The sequence below is a fragment of the Condylura cristata genome, unplaced genomic scaffold (assembly GCF_000260355.1).
Source record: "Condylura cristata isolate star-nosed mole 26May11 unplaced genomic scaffold, ConCri1.0 scaffold00006, whole genome shotgun sequence".
NCBI lineage: Eukaryota > Metazoa > Chordata > Mammalia > Eulipotyphla > Talpidae > Condylura > Condylura cristata.
Genome location: NW_004567107.1, coordinates 13,102,498 through 13,116,494, shown reverse-complemented (window position 1 = coordinate 13,116,494; position 13,997 = coordinate 13,102,498). Strand labels below are relative to the sequence as shown.

The 13,997-nt window shown below is 51.5% G+C and overlaps 1 protein-coding gene across 1 annotated transcript in view; it reads left to right on the top strand.

Annotated features, from left to right (window-relative positions):
- Positions 1–13,997, top strand: part of PAPPA (pregnancy-associated plasma protein A, pappalysin 1) — a 223,581-nt gene that overhangs the window by 186,236 nt on the left and 23,348 nt on the right. Inside the window, exons 18-19 of the mRNA XM_012721479.1 lie at positions 8,653–8,800; positions 13,841–13,950. Of these exons, the coding sequence (XP_012576933.1) occupies positions 8,653–8,800; positions 13,841–13,950 (258 nt within the window). The remainder of the gene's footprint in view (positions 1–8,652; positions 8,801–13,840; positions 13,951–13,997) is intronic.

Below are 13,997 nucleotides of genomic sequence, written 5' to 3'. Positions count from 1 at the left end.
CTGTACTTTGAGAACCACTTCCCTGGGAGACCACAGAGGCCAGCCTTGTGTGACGGCAATGCCACCAGTGTAGAAGCTAAGAAACTGAGGTCTGCCTTTCTTTGTGAACTTTGAGCCTCATCCCCCAACCCCATATTACTGCCTTTTATCTGATCAGAGATTCTTAGTTTTGCAAAAGTTAGTATTGGAAGCCTTCCAAAGGAAATCATGTATGGAATTCCCAGTGTGGAACCTGATCCAAGTTGAGTTACTCCAAGAGGAGTGTGCGTGGCTATTCTGCCAACTCTCTCCCTCCATCACCATCCATGCTAGAGCTGAAACGATCTGAAATCCCAAGACTCCCATGATCTTTAGACCCCCCACAGGCTCCCCACGCCTGCAGGGAAACCACCTTTAGACTTGACCTGTGATTTTGAAAATACCATGGAAGAAAGGAGAATGGAAGGAGATGGCAGGCTTTGAGTTTCTCTCACTCTATATGTGACTGAAATTTCACCACTCTGCCTGTCTCTGGTGAGGGAGTTCTGAGTATGAATTTGCCTTACCGGGTATACCCCAGTACCCCACTCAGGTAGCAGAGGCTCAAGAGTGGGAAGGGAAAATATAGACACCAGCTGCTCCAGGAAGCTCTAAGCCATCAAAGAGCTCCATCTTGACCAAAGCAGCCATGTAGAATTGGTTCCCCAAGCTCCGTGCTTTCTGGGGTGCAGAGGTCTTTACCAGGGGAGGTAGAGCTCAACCAGCTTGCCCCAAGGAAGGTTTTACCTACAGACAGGCCTCATTAGTTTTTACCCTTGACTGCCAGGTGCCAGGTACTACCAAGGGCCCATCAGCAACTCCTCCCACTGCTGCTTCCCACATCCAGACAACCATCAGGTCCTACCCAATCTCCCTCCAAGACATCTCTTGTGACCCCAGGCCACCACCCTAACTTGATCCACCGGACAGCTCTTTCTTGGGCCACCCTGCAGCCTCCAGATCTTCCTGCTTTTGCTTCTTTGCTTCCTTCTGTAATACCCACGTCTCAGGCACAGTGATCTGCTTCAAGCATAAATCTGATCGTGACAATTCTCCTGTGTCAAACTGTTGGTGAAACAGTGACACCCATTCCCTTAGGGTGAGATTCCACAGGGTCACATTGCAGCCCTCTCCCATCACAGTAAGATCGCTTGCCCCTCTAACCTCTGCTCTCTACCTACCTTAACAGCTCCCCTCACCTTTCCCAGTGGCCTTATTCCCACTCATCCTTCAGTGGCCAGCCCAGGCCCTCTTCCTCCGGGAACTCTTTCCTGATGCTCCTTTCACTATGGGGTCAGTGTTACTTCTTGGCACACCCTTATGGCATTGGCCACACTGTAGTGTACTTCATTTCCACTCCCTGCTAAGCCATGGGAGCCTTTAATCTTCCCTGTTTTCAGCACTGGGACAGTTCTAGACACCTAGTAGGTGCTCAGGAAATGCCAGGTTATGAAAAAGACCTCAGGGAAGGGTTGATCCTGCCAACCCCTCATTCTCCAGATGAGAAAACCAAGACTCAGAGAGGTCATTCAGCCACCCAAAGTGACCCAGCTGGTGTCAGCTGAGTCCGAATCAGAACCCTAAAGGTGGGCACAGTGGCTCCAATAGGCGCTGCGTGAAGATCCTTGCCAGTACACACATTTGGATGTTCATATCCCCAAGCCATTCCCACCCTCAGCTGCCAGGGAAGCAGGAGCCAGTGCAGGAACACACCAAGCTAGAGATTACCATGGCCTTATACAGATCATCAGCTCCGTTCTCATTCCCTTGCAGAAAACTGTAGCTAACGGTTACCCAAAACTTCTGAGCCAAATAATATTCTGGCTGTGGTCATGTTATCGACCTGAAACCCAGTCTGCCTGTGGCCTGCCAAGTACCTTTCATGGGCAGTTTGTATTTAAAGGAGAGGAAAATGTAAATTTATCAGACGACTCAAGCAGCTCTGTTGGCAACTAGTGGAGAGGCTAGCCGCGAAGGAGCAGGGTATTGCTTGTCAGCTCAAAAGACGAGGAGACGCGTGCCAAATGGCCTCCTAATACAATTGACGTTTCTAGTTTGTACTGAAAATGAATTTCCTCTACCCTCAGACCAGGGGCCTGAGAGCCAAATCTAGTATTCACCTCAGATCCCCTCTGGCTGCCTGGAAACACGGCAGAAACGTACGGCCCAGAGTGCCTTGAGTCAAACAGTGTGTGCGGAGTGGAAAGCGTCTCCTTCCAAACAAGTTCACATCCTGGCAGGAGAGGACAGGGGCTGTTGGAGAGGAGATTCACATACTCCCTTTCACTGACACTAAAAGCAGATTAGCAAATAAAACATCCCTTTCATTCATCCGTTGAGAGCCAGCACAAGGCTGGATCCTGAACTCTGAGTTGCAATCTATGCTCCACCCCTTACTAGCTGAAGCGCTTGGGCCGATACTTAACTCTTTCCGCTTCTGTTTCCTCAGGTATAAAATGAGGGGGGGTGGGCAGTGTGAATTAATTGTAGCTTACTCGTGACAATGAAAAGTGGCGGGGAAAGTGGAATATGTGTAAGTGCCCTCCGAGCTTGCACACAGCCTGTGCCATCACACACGGCGGCCCCCACACGGAAGGCACACAGGCACTGGTTTACTTTTTGTTTTTGTTTTTTAAAGATTCGTTTATTTGTGCTTACAGAACCAGGGTACAGGCCAGAGGTGCAGGGGCGGTGAGAGGCTTCACCAGAGACAGAGTGGGGAGCAGAACAGGCAGATTGGCAAAGTACACTGCTGAGGGGAGCAGCGGGCGGGTCAGGACAGGTCTGCTGCACCCTGTGGGTCACCTCCAGGGTGAGGGATCGAACTGGCACTTGAGCAGCTGTGGTCAGCTTGCAGTGCTGCATCCTAGCCCATTGCGCCACCAGGGAGGGCCTGGGCTGGTTTACTCTCAAGGTCATGTCTAGTGGGAAGACTCCCTGACAGTCCTTTTGGGGTCCTGTAGAACCTGGAAACAAGGGCAGTGGCTAGAAAGTTAGCCCTCTGCTGGCAGCTAGCCCCAGTAAATCAGAGATGGGGCCACCCGGCATGATAAGGCTGGGGTGTGGAATGGGGAAACCAGTATAATCACAGGAAAACACATTTACAGGTGTCTAATACATCTATAGACTATCTAGCTCTCGAGACTAGCTAGTTGCACTTCCTGCTGAGAGGAAAATATTCCCTCTCTGTGCTGTGCAATGTAGTGGTCACCAGCCATGTGAGGCGATGGAGCCCTTGAAGTGTGGCTAGAGTGACTGAGCACCTAGGCATTATATTTTATTCAATCCCAAGTAGTTCAGTTTTTTTTTTTTTTTTAAGATTTATTTATTTATTCATACAGAACTGGGGTACAGGCCAGAGGCTCAGGGACGGTGAGAGGCTTCACCAGAGACAGAGTGGGGAGCAGAACAGGCAGATTGACGAAGTACACTGCTGAGGGAAGCAGCGGGCGGGTCAGGAGATGTCTGGCTCGCCATGTGGTCTCCTCCGGGGCAGGCGGCAGGCGGGAATCGAACTCATGCGGAAGTGGCTTCAGATTCTCAGTGCTGTGCTTTAACCCGCTGCGCCACCAGGGAGGGCCCAAGTAGTTCAGTTTTACATGTGAGCAGCCACACTGGCATAGTGATTTCCAGGACGGGCAGCTTACCTCTCACAATTGTCATGATATCATCCTGCACGCCAAGACAGCCACTTAAAAAACAGCTTTTTTCTTTTCAAGAATTTCCTGGATGCCAAGATGGGCCCTTAACCTTCCCTCATTTTGACAGCTCGCCATACATCTTTGAAAAAGAAAACAGTATGCCCATTTTACAGGGAGGCTTAGTTCTCGCCCATGGTGTTGAGTTGTAGGCAGTGGTGAGTGACTTCCCAGCTCTGCCCTTCCCACGTCTAGGAATTTCTGGGGCAGCTGGTGGCAAAGGGCAGGGACTCCATCTCTAATGGTCTCAGCAGTTAAACCAGTTCAGATGCCCCTAAGCTGCCTGCAGTGACCCCTGGAGCACAACCCATCCTGAGAAGCACCATGGGGGTGGCCTGGGGAGTGGGCAGGTCCACAGGAGACACGTACAGTGGCTGCAGCAGGCGAGCAAGAGGCTGGAGCCACTTTTTGGAGAAGCGATGTGATTACATAGATCTGAACAAACAGCAGGAACAAGAGAAGGAGGCTGGGGGTGGAATCAATAAGACCCTAGTGGATTGCAGGGTTCACAGAGAATAGCCACAGAACCTGTCTGCCTCTGGGCTAGAGCCCGCTCCCCTTCAGGCCTCCTGCTGTGGACATGGCATACTCTCCTGGGGGGAGGAGGGGAGGGACACTGCAAGCAACTTCTCTTCTAGTTTCAAAGTAGTCAAGTGTTTGCCCAAGCACCAGGGCTTCCTAGAGAAAGGCAGAAGCATTATGCATCCTTGCGATGTTAGAACTGGGAAGGACCTCAGAAATCTCTCACTACAACCTGTTTATTTTGTATCTGGGACCACTGGAGTACAGAGAGGGCAAGGGACTCACACCAAGTCACACAGCAAATTAGCAACAGCATTGCTTAAACAGCACCATTGTTTATTTTTTAATCCTTTCTAAAAGATTTATTTATGCATACAGAACTGGGGTGCAGGGCAGTGAAAGGATTCACCAGAGACTGAGTGGGGAGCAGAACAGGCAGACTGACTAAGTACACTGCTGAAGGGAGCAGCAGGCAGGGCAGGAGAGGTCTGCTATGCCCTGTGGGTCACCTCCCGGGCTGGGAATTGAACTTTCACTAAAGGGGCTATGGCCAGCTTACAGTGCTGCACTTTAACCCGTTGATTCTGAAGTTCCCCTAAAGTTCATCAGAGCAGTTAAAAGTCTTAACTGACACTAAATGTTTCCCATGGAAGAACTCAGTTATGATAATTCTCGGGCAGTGGGCTCAATGTCCAATAACAGCTGAGGGAATTGGCAGAAAGAAATTCAAGAGCATCCCAAAGTCCATTTGGTGAGGAGGTTGTAGAGCTGGGATTTGAACCTGAGCAGTTTGGCTCAATTCCACACACTTAATCAGCACACTAGCATCACCTAAAAACTTGCTTTTTCTATTCCTAGCTGAGCCTCCGTTTCTGTGATGGTAGAAGGTACATGACTGGGCTTCCTCTCCATTGTTAAAGGGATTTCTAAATGTATATAAAGTGTCTGGCACATAATATGCATTTAACAACCACATTATTATGGGATGATGAGCCTTCATTGCTTTAGTGATCTGTGTACCTAAGGAGAGTTCGAGAAAGCACACATGCTTTTTAAGATGGCTGCCCAAGCACTGAGAGACAAAACACTTTCCCAAAGGAGTATGAGTCCTCTTGTGAGAGCTTTTACCTAAGTCTGCAGAATTGCATACCTGGGCCCAAACATACAGTGGGTTCCCTGCCACACCCAGAGAAATTGTTCTCTGGTCACCCCAGTTTGGACTGTCAACATCAGGTGTTCTGTTGGCAAGCTGGACACCACCACGAGGCTCTGTTCTGAGGCTCGGCATTGAGCACATCAACATCTAGTCCTAAGAAGGACCTGGAAACCTGGAGAGGGCCCAGAAAGTCCGCTCTGCAGAGGGTACAGCAGGAACCAGTGAGAAGCACGAGAGGTCTGTCTGCCACAGGAGAGGACACCGTAGGTCCTCTGGGCCTCACTGGGGAAGCCCTGGCACGCCCCCCATGATCACGTCTTGTTTGGAAGCCTAAGATATCTTAACAGAGGGCTGCCATCTTGCTTTTTGTTTAATTCAGTTTTGTTTTTGTCAGTCAACTTACATGTCTGCATTACTGTGAGGAGCCATGTTTTGTAAAACAGATTTCGTCAGTAACAGAAAGGTGCCAGATGACCTATGAAGGAGAGAGAGAGTGGAAGCAGAAAAAGCTATGCCTTCATCCTGCCACCTTCTGTGGTAGAGCCTCCCAACTTTGAAATTCCCTGAGCAGCTTCCAGCAAGTTCGAATACATTCCCTGTTACAGACTGAGCTCCCCAGCCAGCTCTGGCCCACGTAGTGCTGAGGTCGGCAACCCTTCAGGGGCTGCAGGCCAAATGCATCATAGGCCAGGCCAAGGCTCCAGGAAATTGGGGTCAATTTCCTACTCCTCTGAGGGCCCAGTCGAATCATGGGGCTTGGGGCTCCGGGAGGGAGAGTCTGCAGCCATCTGAAACTGTCCCTGAATTTCCTTGAGCTTACACACCACCTCTGGAAGTGCCTCTGGATGTCATCCTGCAGCTGTGTGCTCGGCATGGGCCACCATTCTCCATGACCACAGGGGCGTCCACTGTGATCACACCCTCTTTGTGCTGACCTAGGAGAGGCCCAGAGAGGGGCTCCCCTTTCTCTCCTGAATCCTGTCTCCTTGCAGTTGTTTTCTCAGGCAGAAGTGCTTTTGCTCACAGCAGCCCTTTCAAAGAGTGGATTCACACACACACACCCATTTACTTCCTCATTCACTCTTCGTTTACTAATTTGCTTATTTATTTCCTCAACAATCCATTCATTTATTTTCCTGTTTGTTAAACAAATTCTCCCCATAGCACTGCACCTATTCTTGCCATCTTTTGTCAAACAGTTCTTGAACATAAATAAGTACTGAGTGATGAATAAATTGACCAACCGAGTGGCCAGAAGCTGTTCAGCTTTGTGGAGGACCCTGAGGTGGGAGGAAGGAGTAAGGTGGTGTCTGAGTCTCAGGAAACTCAACATGTAGTGGGGAGTAGATGATAAATCAAGAAGTGATATGTGTCAGGGACCCTACAGCAAGGACTCTGCAGTGTCTAATGGCACTGAATAGGAGGGTACATGCCTGCTAGGCCCAGTCGGGGAGGAAGCCTGGAGCCAGGGCCAGAAGTATGGCAGCAACACAGGTACACTTGACAGTGGAGGCAATTTAAACTGATATTCAAGATCGGTGGTGCTGCTTGGAGAGCAATGCACTGCAGGGTTAAGCAGATTGAAGGCTGTGAAGGTTCTGGAGGCCAGGCTCAGGATTTGAATGGAAGCTAAAGGCCATGTGGCCATTCCAGAGGGTTTGAGCACGTGGAGCCAGGCCCCACTCTGGCTGCATGTGGAGTTTCTCTTCTTATTACATGCGTGAGAGAGGGAGAATATACTGCTTGTTCTCAGAGAGATGGTCTCCTGTATAGAAAGCACCCAAAGGTTGCCATTTCCAAAGATTGAGCCCCAACTCGTAAGCTGACCTTGAGGGCCCAGTCCTTATCTACCTTCCCAGCTCATGCTCCCCTGCTTCCTTCCTGGGTCATAGGACTGACCATCAGCACTTCAGCTGCTCACTCTACCTCCTATGGTAGCCCACACTTCGTCTTCCTAGATGCCGCTTCCATCACTGTTTTGCCAGCGATTGTATGCATCCTTGAAAATGCTTTTGCCCTTATCACATCCTCTAAGAAACCTTTCCAATGGCCCCTTACAACACAGCACAGACACGGCGAGATGACCAGAGGTTCACCTGACTGACCATCCCACCCACCCTCCTCAGGCTTGCCGGGGCAGGGACTGGCTCATTTTCATTTTGGACCCCACAGAGTTGGGCATAGAATAAGCACTGAGAAATGGCCCTTGGTTTCAGGAATAGTGCTGAGGCTTCTACAAAGCTAGATCCCATCAAAGCAGAGATCAGATCTGCACACTCCCTTGTCTACTCTTGTCTGCCTCTTGCAACTGAATGAGAACTGCGCATGCCTCAGGGATGAACAAATGAAGCTAAAACAAATCCTTAGATTCTAACCACAGTGGGGGTGGGGGTGGGGGGGCAGAGACAAAGGAGGCAGGGGTAGGTAAATTGGGCGAACATGGTGAATTGTCTGGTGACAGATGGAAAATAGCCTGATATGGAGATCATCATGTAGTACCGACAGGTCTATAATCATGTTGTACTCCTAAAACCAAGATATTATTATAAGTCAATGTTATTTATAGTCAAAAATTTTACAGAAATGTATTAATAATTTTTGTTTCTAACTTTTCACAAGAAAATGAAAGTAGACCTACCCCACATCACCATCTGCATCATTGTTGCTGGGATATGGTGGGATGGGATGGGATGGGGTGTGTGTGTGTGGGGGGGGATGGAACAAAAGAAAGGAAAGGAGGCGTAGGAGACAGAGAAGTGCCCTGGAAGAGAAGCTACTCAGGGGTTCAGGGCCCCTTAGTTACAGACAGTAGAGCCCCGACATGGTGCGCTTCCTCAGTGGCTGAGAAGAGACAGGTTCTGTCGCAGACCTGCCACCTCACAGTCAGCTCCCGACCCATGCTCTCCCCCACTCTACAAGTTGGGGTGCATTTGAGCAACTACCTTCTCAGTTAAAATAAAACAAGATATTTGCTTCCAATTGCCTTCTCTGAAAAACCACTAAGCTCAGGTGTGAGCAGCCTGGAGACCAGCTCTCTGGAAAACTCTGTACAAATCTCTTCTCCCTTCCCCGTCTGTAAAATGGAGATGCTATCAGTGCCGCCAGTTCAAAGGGATTGAGTCTGCATCATCATTAGGAAACCTTTGGGGCACTTTCAGAGTTCTGGGAGTTAAGAAATGACCCCATTTTATTCCAAGAGGCTTATCCTGTTGGGGCCTGGGGTCTGCGGTGTCCTGAATATCTTTCTGTGGTGTCCAGGGACGCGGGAGCAACATCATCCACTGCCGGAAAGATGGCACCTGGAGCGGCTCCTTCCACCTCTGCCAGGAGATGCAAGGCCAGTGCTCCGCCCCGGACCAGCTCAACAGCAACCTCAAGCTGCAGTGCCCCGAAGGCTATGCCATAGGTATGAGGGGCTTGAGGGTGCAGCAGGAGGGGGAGGGCGGGCTGGTAATGGGGTACGTCTCCTGGAGGCTCGAGGGAGCTGGCCTTGTCCTTCCAGAAAGAGAGGGAAGGGCTGGGATGTTGAACAGAATCTTGGTGGGTGGGTGCCTTTGTGCACGGTCACACCACAGTGCAGAGGTAGAGGAGAAGAGCCGTGCCTCAAGAGACTCAGGAGATCCCAGAGAACAGGATAGGGATTTGCATAATAAAGCTTTTTTTAAAAGATTGATTTATTTATGCATATAGAACTGGGGTACAGGCCAGAGGTGCAGGGGCAGTGAGAGGACTCACCAGAGCCAGAGTGGGGAGCAGAACAAGCAGACTGACGAAGTACACCCTGCAGAAGGGAGCAGCGGGCAAGACAGGAGAGTTCTGCCGGGCCATGTGGGTCAGCTCCCGGGTGGGGAGCATGCTGAAGTGGCTGCAGTTTCTTAGTGCTGAGCTTTAACCCACTGCGCAACCAGGGAGGGCCCGCAAAAAGTTTTTTTGCAAAGTTCTTCAGGACAGAAGCAATGGTGTGACCAAAGGAAGGAGATCAGAAAGCACAGCACCTGTTAGGGGAAGAGCAGCGGTCCGTTTGTTACTCACTTTAAAATTCCTACAAAGATATTCACCGTTCTTGCACACCTACTGTGGGTTATGTCTTGCATTTAAAGGCAGTATTCACTAGTCCCTCAATAACCTCTAACAATGAGAAAATTGCAGGAGGAGCAGAACCTGCCCCAGATCCTAAGACCTTACACCCAAAGGGTTCTGTCTATGGCATCTCAGCTACCTCCAAAATGAAGATAAGCAGCATTTTCAAAATGCAGTCTGTGTGCTGACAGGCCAGTTCACAAAGTGCTACAGTGAGGGGAGACAGCGTGGGGCTTCCTGGTGAGACCAGCCTCTGTACCGATGCAGCCGGCGCGGGGCCCCAGGACTCCTGGGAACTAGGGTGCGTGGAATCTGACCTCGCTGGAGGGGAGTGATGATGACCTCTCGGGCTGATTCCCTAATTGACCATGATGAAAAGCCCAGGGAATTGGATGTCTTTTCTCATGGTCGGTGTGATTTATGGGGCAATCACCAGGATTGTCTGGAGCAGAAGGTTATCGCCGCACACACTCACTGGCGACGATAGAAGCGAACGTAGCCTTACCCAGTAAATGAGAGTTACCTGGGAGCAGTGTCTGGAAAGGAGCCTGCAGTGGGAGAGTGGAGGCCTGCAGGGCCTGGCCACCTCCTGTGCAAGAGGAAATACAGCCTTGGAGGGCAGAAGCTCCTCGCCTGAGCTTAGTGCAGAACTCGGGACTCCTGCATCCAGCCCAGGGCGCATGCAAAACACCAAGTGCCAGTGGGTTCTCTCTGACCGTGCAGTGGCCAGAGCTACCATTCTGAAGGTCCCGCACCAGCAGAGCTGCAGAGAGGTGAGGGCTGGCAGGACCTGCTCTAGAGAGATTCAAGAAGATTGAGCCAATAGTGCGGAACAGTGGCTTCTCTGTCCCCAGACCAAGGCCTTCACCTTGATGCATGGGTGTGGTTCTGGACATGGCTTCTGATCAGGTCCCTACTGCCACCTCAGTCAGCAGAGGCAAGCCAATACTCAGTCATGCCCAGGACTGGCACTGAGTTTTTAGTAAACAGCCTAAACAACAGACCCTCTGCTTGTCTGCATCCCCCGGCATATTCAAATGTATTCACACATGTGTAAGTAAACACAAGACGGGCTTAATTACCCAACATGGAGGCAAGCACAGATATCACATGGTAAGGTCATGCCTGACGTGCACATCAGCCATATAACATGCATATGCACCCGTGCACACCACCTACACAGGGCAGCGACCCACACATCTCCCTCACCTGTCCCAACCGTGTGCGGGTGAGCCACAGTGCCAGGGTCGCTATTCAGCTTCTGAATGGTCTGGAGGAGGAGAGAGGGCTGGGGGAGCAGCAGGCCTTTACCCACTGAGCTTTTTCACAGTCACAGCAGAAAGGGAAAGACATCTGGATGACACTGACCCCTGACTCTTTCCCTGCCCCGTGCCATGTCTCCATGGCCATGCAGACAGTCCCTGATGAACGTGGCAGCTCAGGGTAGGTGGGGGAGTGGGCGGCAGGTGAAGGAGAGCTGAGAGAGGGCATTGCAGACACAGAGGGCCGAAGTGAGAAGGAAGAGGACATTGTCTACCCCCGCTCCTGGGCTCCCTGGCTCTCCCACCTCCCAATGTCCCCCATGTTGCTTCCTGGGGAGAACACCTCACCTACAAAGACCTTGTAAGTAAGGGAGGAAAGAGTGAGCTGTGTGTGTGTGTATGTATGTGTGTTGGGGGAGGAGGGGTTTAGGTTAGGAGCTGGAGGGAGCATTCTGGAGCCATCCAGAGCACCTGGCTCTGGGCCCCTGTCCAAGCAGCCTGGGGAGTCTTCTGGGGTGTGAGCCGCCCTCCACCGTGGACCACACTAGGGCTGCCAGCCTCCAGACTCCTGAAGGAGAGGCAGGGCCTGATGAGATCACCGCTTTGAAATGATGCCAATTAGGGTTCATATATCACAACACAGCAGCCTGGTCCCGAAGGCCAAAGCTGCCGTGGGGGAGGGGTGCAGAGCCGATGGAGACAGGAGAGGAATTCAGATGCAGTGGGTAGCCATGGCCTCCGGTGTTGACCTGATTTCTTCCATTCCCACCCACCCCCCGCCCCCTTTGGGGATAAGATAGCCTTTGTCAATTTCTCAGGGGCTGCATCTTCTGTGGAAGGCATTGTATGGCTCGCCTGGTTTCCCCCAAGTCTCACAAACACTCGTGTGGAGTCCAGCTCATGATACACACACCGCAGAGCTTCCCTGCGCTCCAGGGAACTCCCCTCACACTCCTCACTGAAGGTCTTTGTGTTCTTGCACTCTCCAGTTCCTTTGCTTTCTCCGTCCTTCTGTCTCTGTCCCCATCCCCTGCCCACTGCTGTCTTTCCTTTTCCTCACTCTGTGCGGCTGCACCCTGAACCCCTCACTGGATGTGGGAGTCAGACATGCATTTGACACAGAGTCCGTGTCCTTCCCTGAGAAGGGGAGATGATGACACCTGTCGGGCTGGGTTTGCAAAAGAAGGAATAACATGATCATCACCCGTGAGACTCATCTCCCCCACCTCTGGGCTCAGAGTCCCATATTTAAAATGAAGAGGTTGTACACACACTGCCGTGGGCCTGCCATTTGCCCCCGCTCCCTCTTCAGACCTCCTGAATCTGTTAGACCCAGAGAAGTGGGCAGGCAGCGGGAGAAAGGCTACTGAATAGCTAACCAGTGTGAATATGTGGAAGTGTCTGTGTGTGTGGATTTTTAGTCAGCTTTCCATCGACTGATAGAGAGTGATTGTCTTCTTAAAGGAGCTAACTCTCTCTCGTGTACCATTTAAAGTTCCAAGGTGTGTTGGTATCACATCATGGAAGGACCATCCTGAGAGTCACTGAGTCAGATTCTGACATGTCAGTTCTTTGCCCACACAAATGAGCACCTTCACAGAGCCCTGGGGACATCACGCGTGCACCTGATTTCCAGGAGACTTCAGAGTAGATGGGGCCAGAGCTGAGATGGAGTGAGCCAAGTGATAGATAACTTGACAACTACAGCCTGTAAGCCAAATGTCTTCTCCCCAAAGTCCTCAGACTGAGTATTTCTTGGTCCCAACCCTGTTGCCACCAGTCATCCATGCCTTCACAGGCTCAGTTGCAGATTCATTTCTTCTTTCCTTCATCCATTTATTCAGTACTCACTCACCCATTCATTACATTTGCACTTCCTCCTTTTGAAGGTGCCGTTTATTCATTCATTCACCAAATCATCCATACACTCCTTCAATCATTGTCTCGTTCATTTCGCAAATAATTATGGAGTGCCGAAGCACGCGAGGCTCTGGAGAGAGAACAGGAACACAGGCAAAGGCGGGCCTCCCAGGAGTTCACGTCCAGCAGCGAAGAGCTTGGTAGAGCCTCAAACACAGCACCAATTGGGTGGGGTCCCATGACATGCCGTGGTGTGGGAAAGCACAGAGGTCTTCTCTGAGCAAACCGTGTTTGCACTGGGATATGAAGACTCATCAGAAAGCACTAGTTGGAGGCCCTCCGTGGTGGCGCAGCAGGCTAAAGCTCAGCATTGCAAGCGAGCGAACCACAGTCACTTCAGTGTGAGTTAGATCCCCAGCCCTGGAGATGATCCACATGGCGTGTACCCCATTCTGTATGCATAAATAAATAAATCTTCAAAAAAAAAAAAAAAGAAAGAAAGAAAAACACTAGTTGGAGATCGAAGGCACAGGGGGAGCATGTGAGCATGTCTCCCCCAGTCAAGGAGAAGCCAAGGTGTGCGGAGCTCAAGGGAGTTCACTGAGCAGCTCGGCCGATCGGGCACCCTATGGGCCCAGGGTTGAATCGGCCCCATCCTGCCCTCCCAGAGTAGCCCTGTAAGTGCAGAAAGGAGGCACCAGGACCAGGGCCAGCCTAGAGCTGCCCCTTGCCAGCAGGAACAGAGGTCCTTGCAGCAGGCAACATGGAGACAGTAGAAAGTGGAGGTCAGAGGACAGGGGACAGATGGACAAGAGTGGAAGTGTAGAAGGGGGGACTTGGATGGAAAATAAAGGGGTTCGACATGGTTGGGCCAACCACAGTGTGAGCGGGAGAGGAGATCGATCAGACATGGGAGGCTAAGAGTGCCCGGCAGTGGGTGCCGGACATAGTCTTGGACGTGGGGAGCCTTGGGGCAGTTTTCCGGCAAGGAAAACTGGAGCGTGACCAAATCGGATGCAGAGCACACAAGCGTGACAGGTGGGGGTGGGGGTCCAGTCGGACTGGAGGTGAGAGAACTGAGTCAGGACAGCAGACAGCAGATACTGCTGGGAGCTCACTCCCTCTTGCTGCCTCATAAGTGGACAGGCCAACAGCGAGTAGCAGGGCCTGCACTGGGGGGGGCGGCCTGTAGGTGTTGGGGGTTGGGGGGCTGAGCTGCCACCTCATGCTCTGCTTCCCCACAGGGTCGGAGTGTGCCACCTCGTGCCTGGACCACAACAGCGAGTCCATCCTCCTGCCAGTGAACGTGACCGTCCGGGACATCCCTCACTGGCTGAACCCCACGCGGGTGGAGGTGAGTGACGGGGGCCACCCACCTGAGGCCAAGGGGAGGGACGTGAC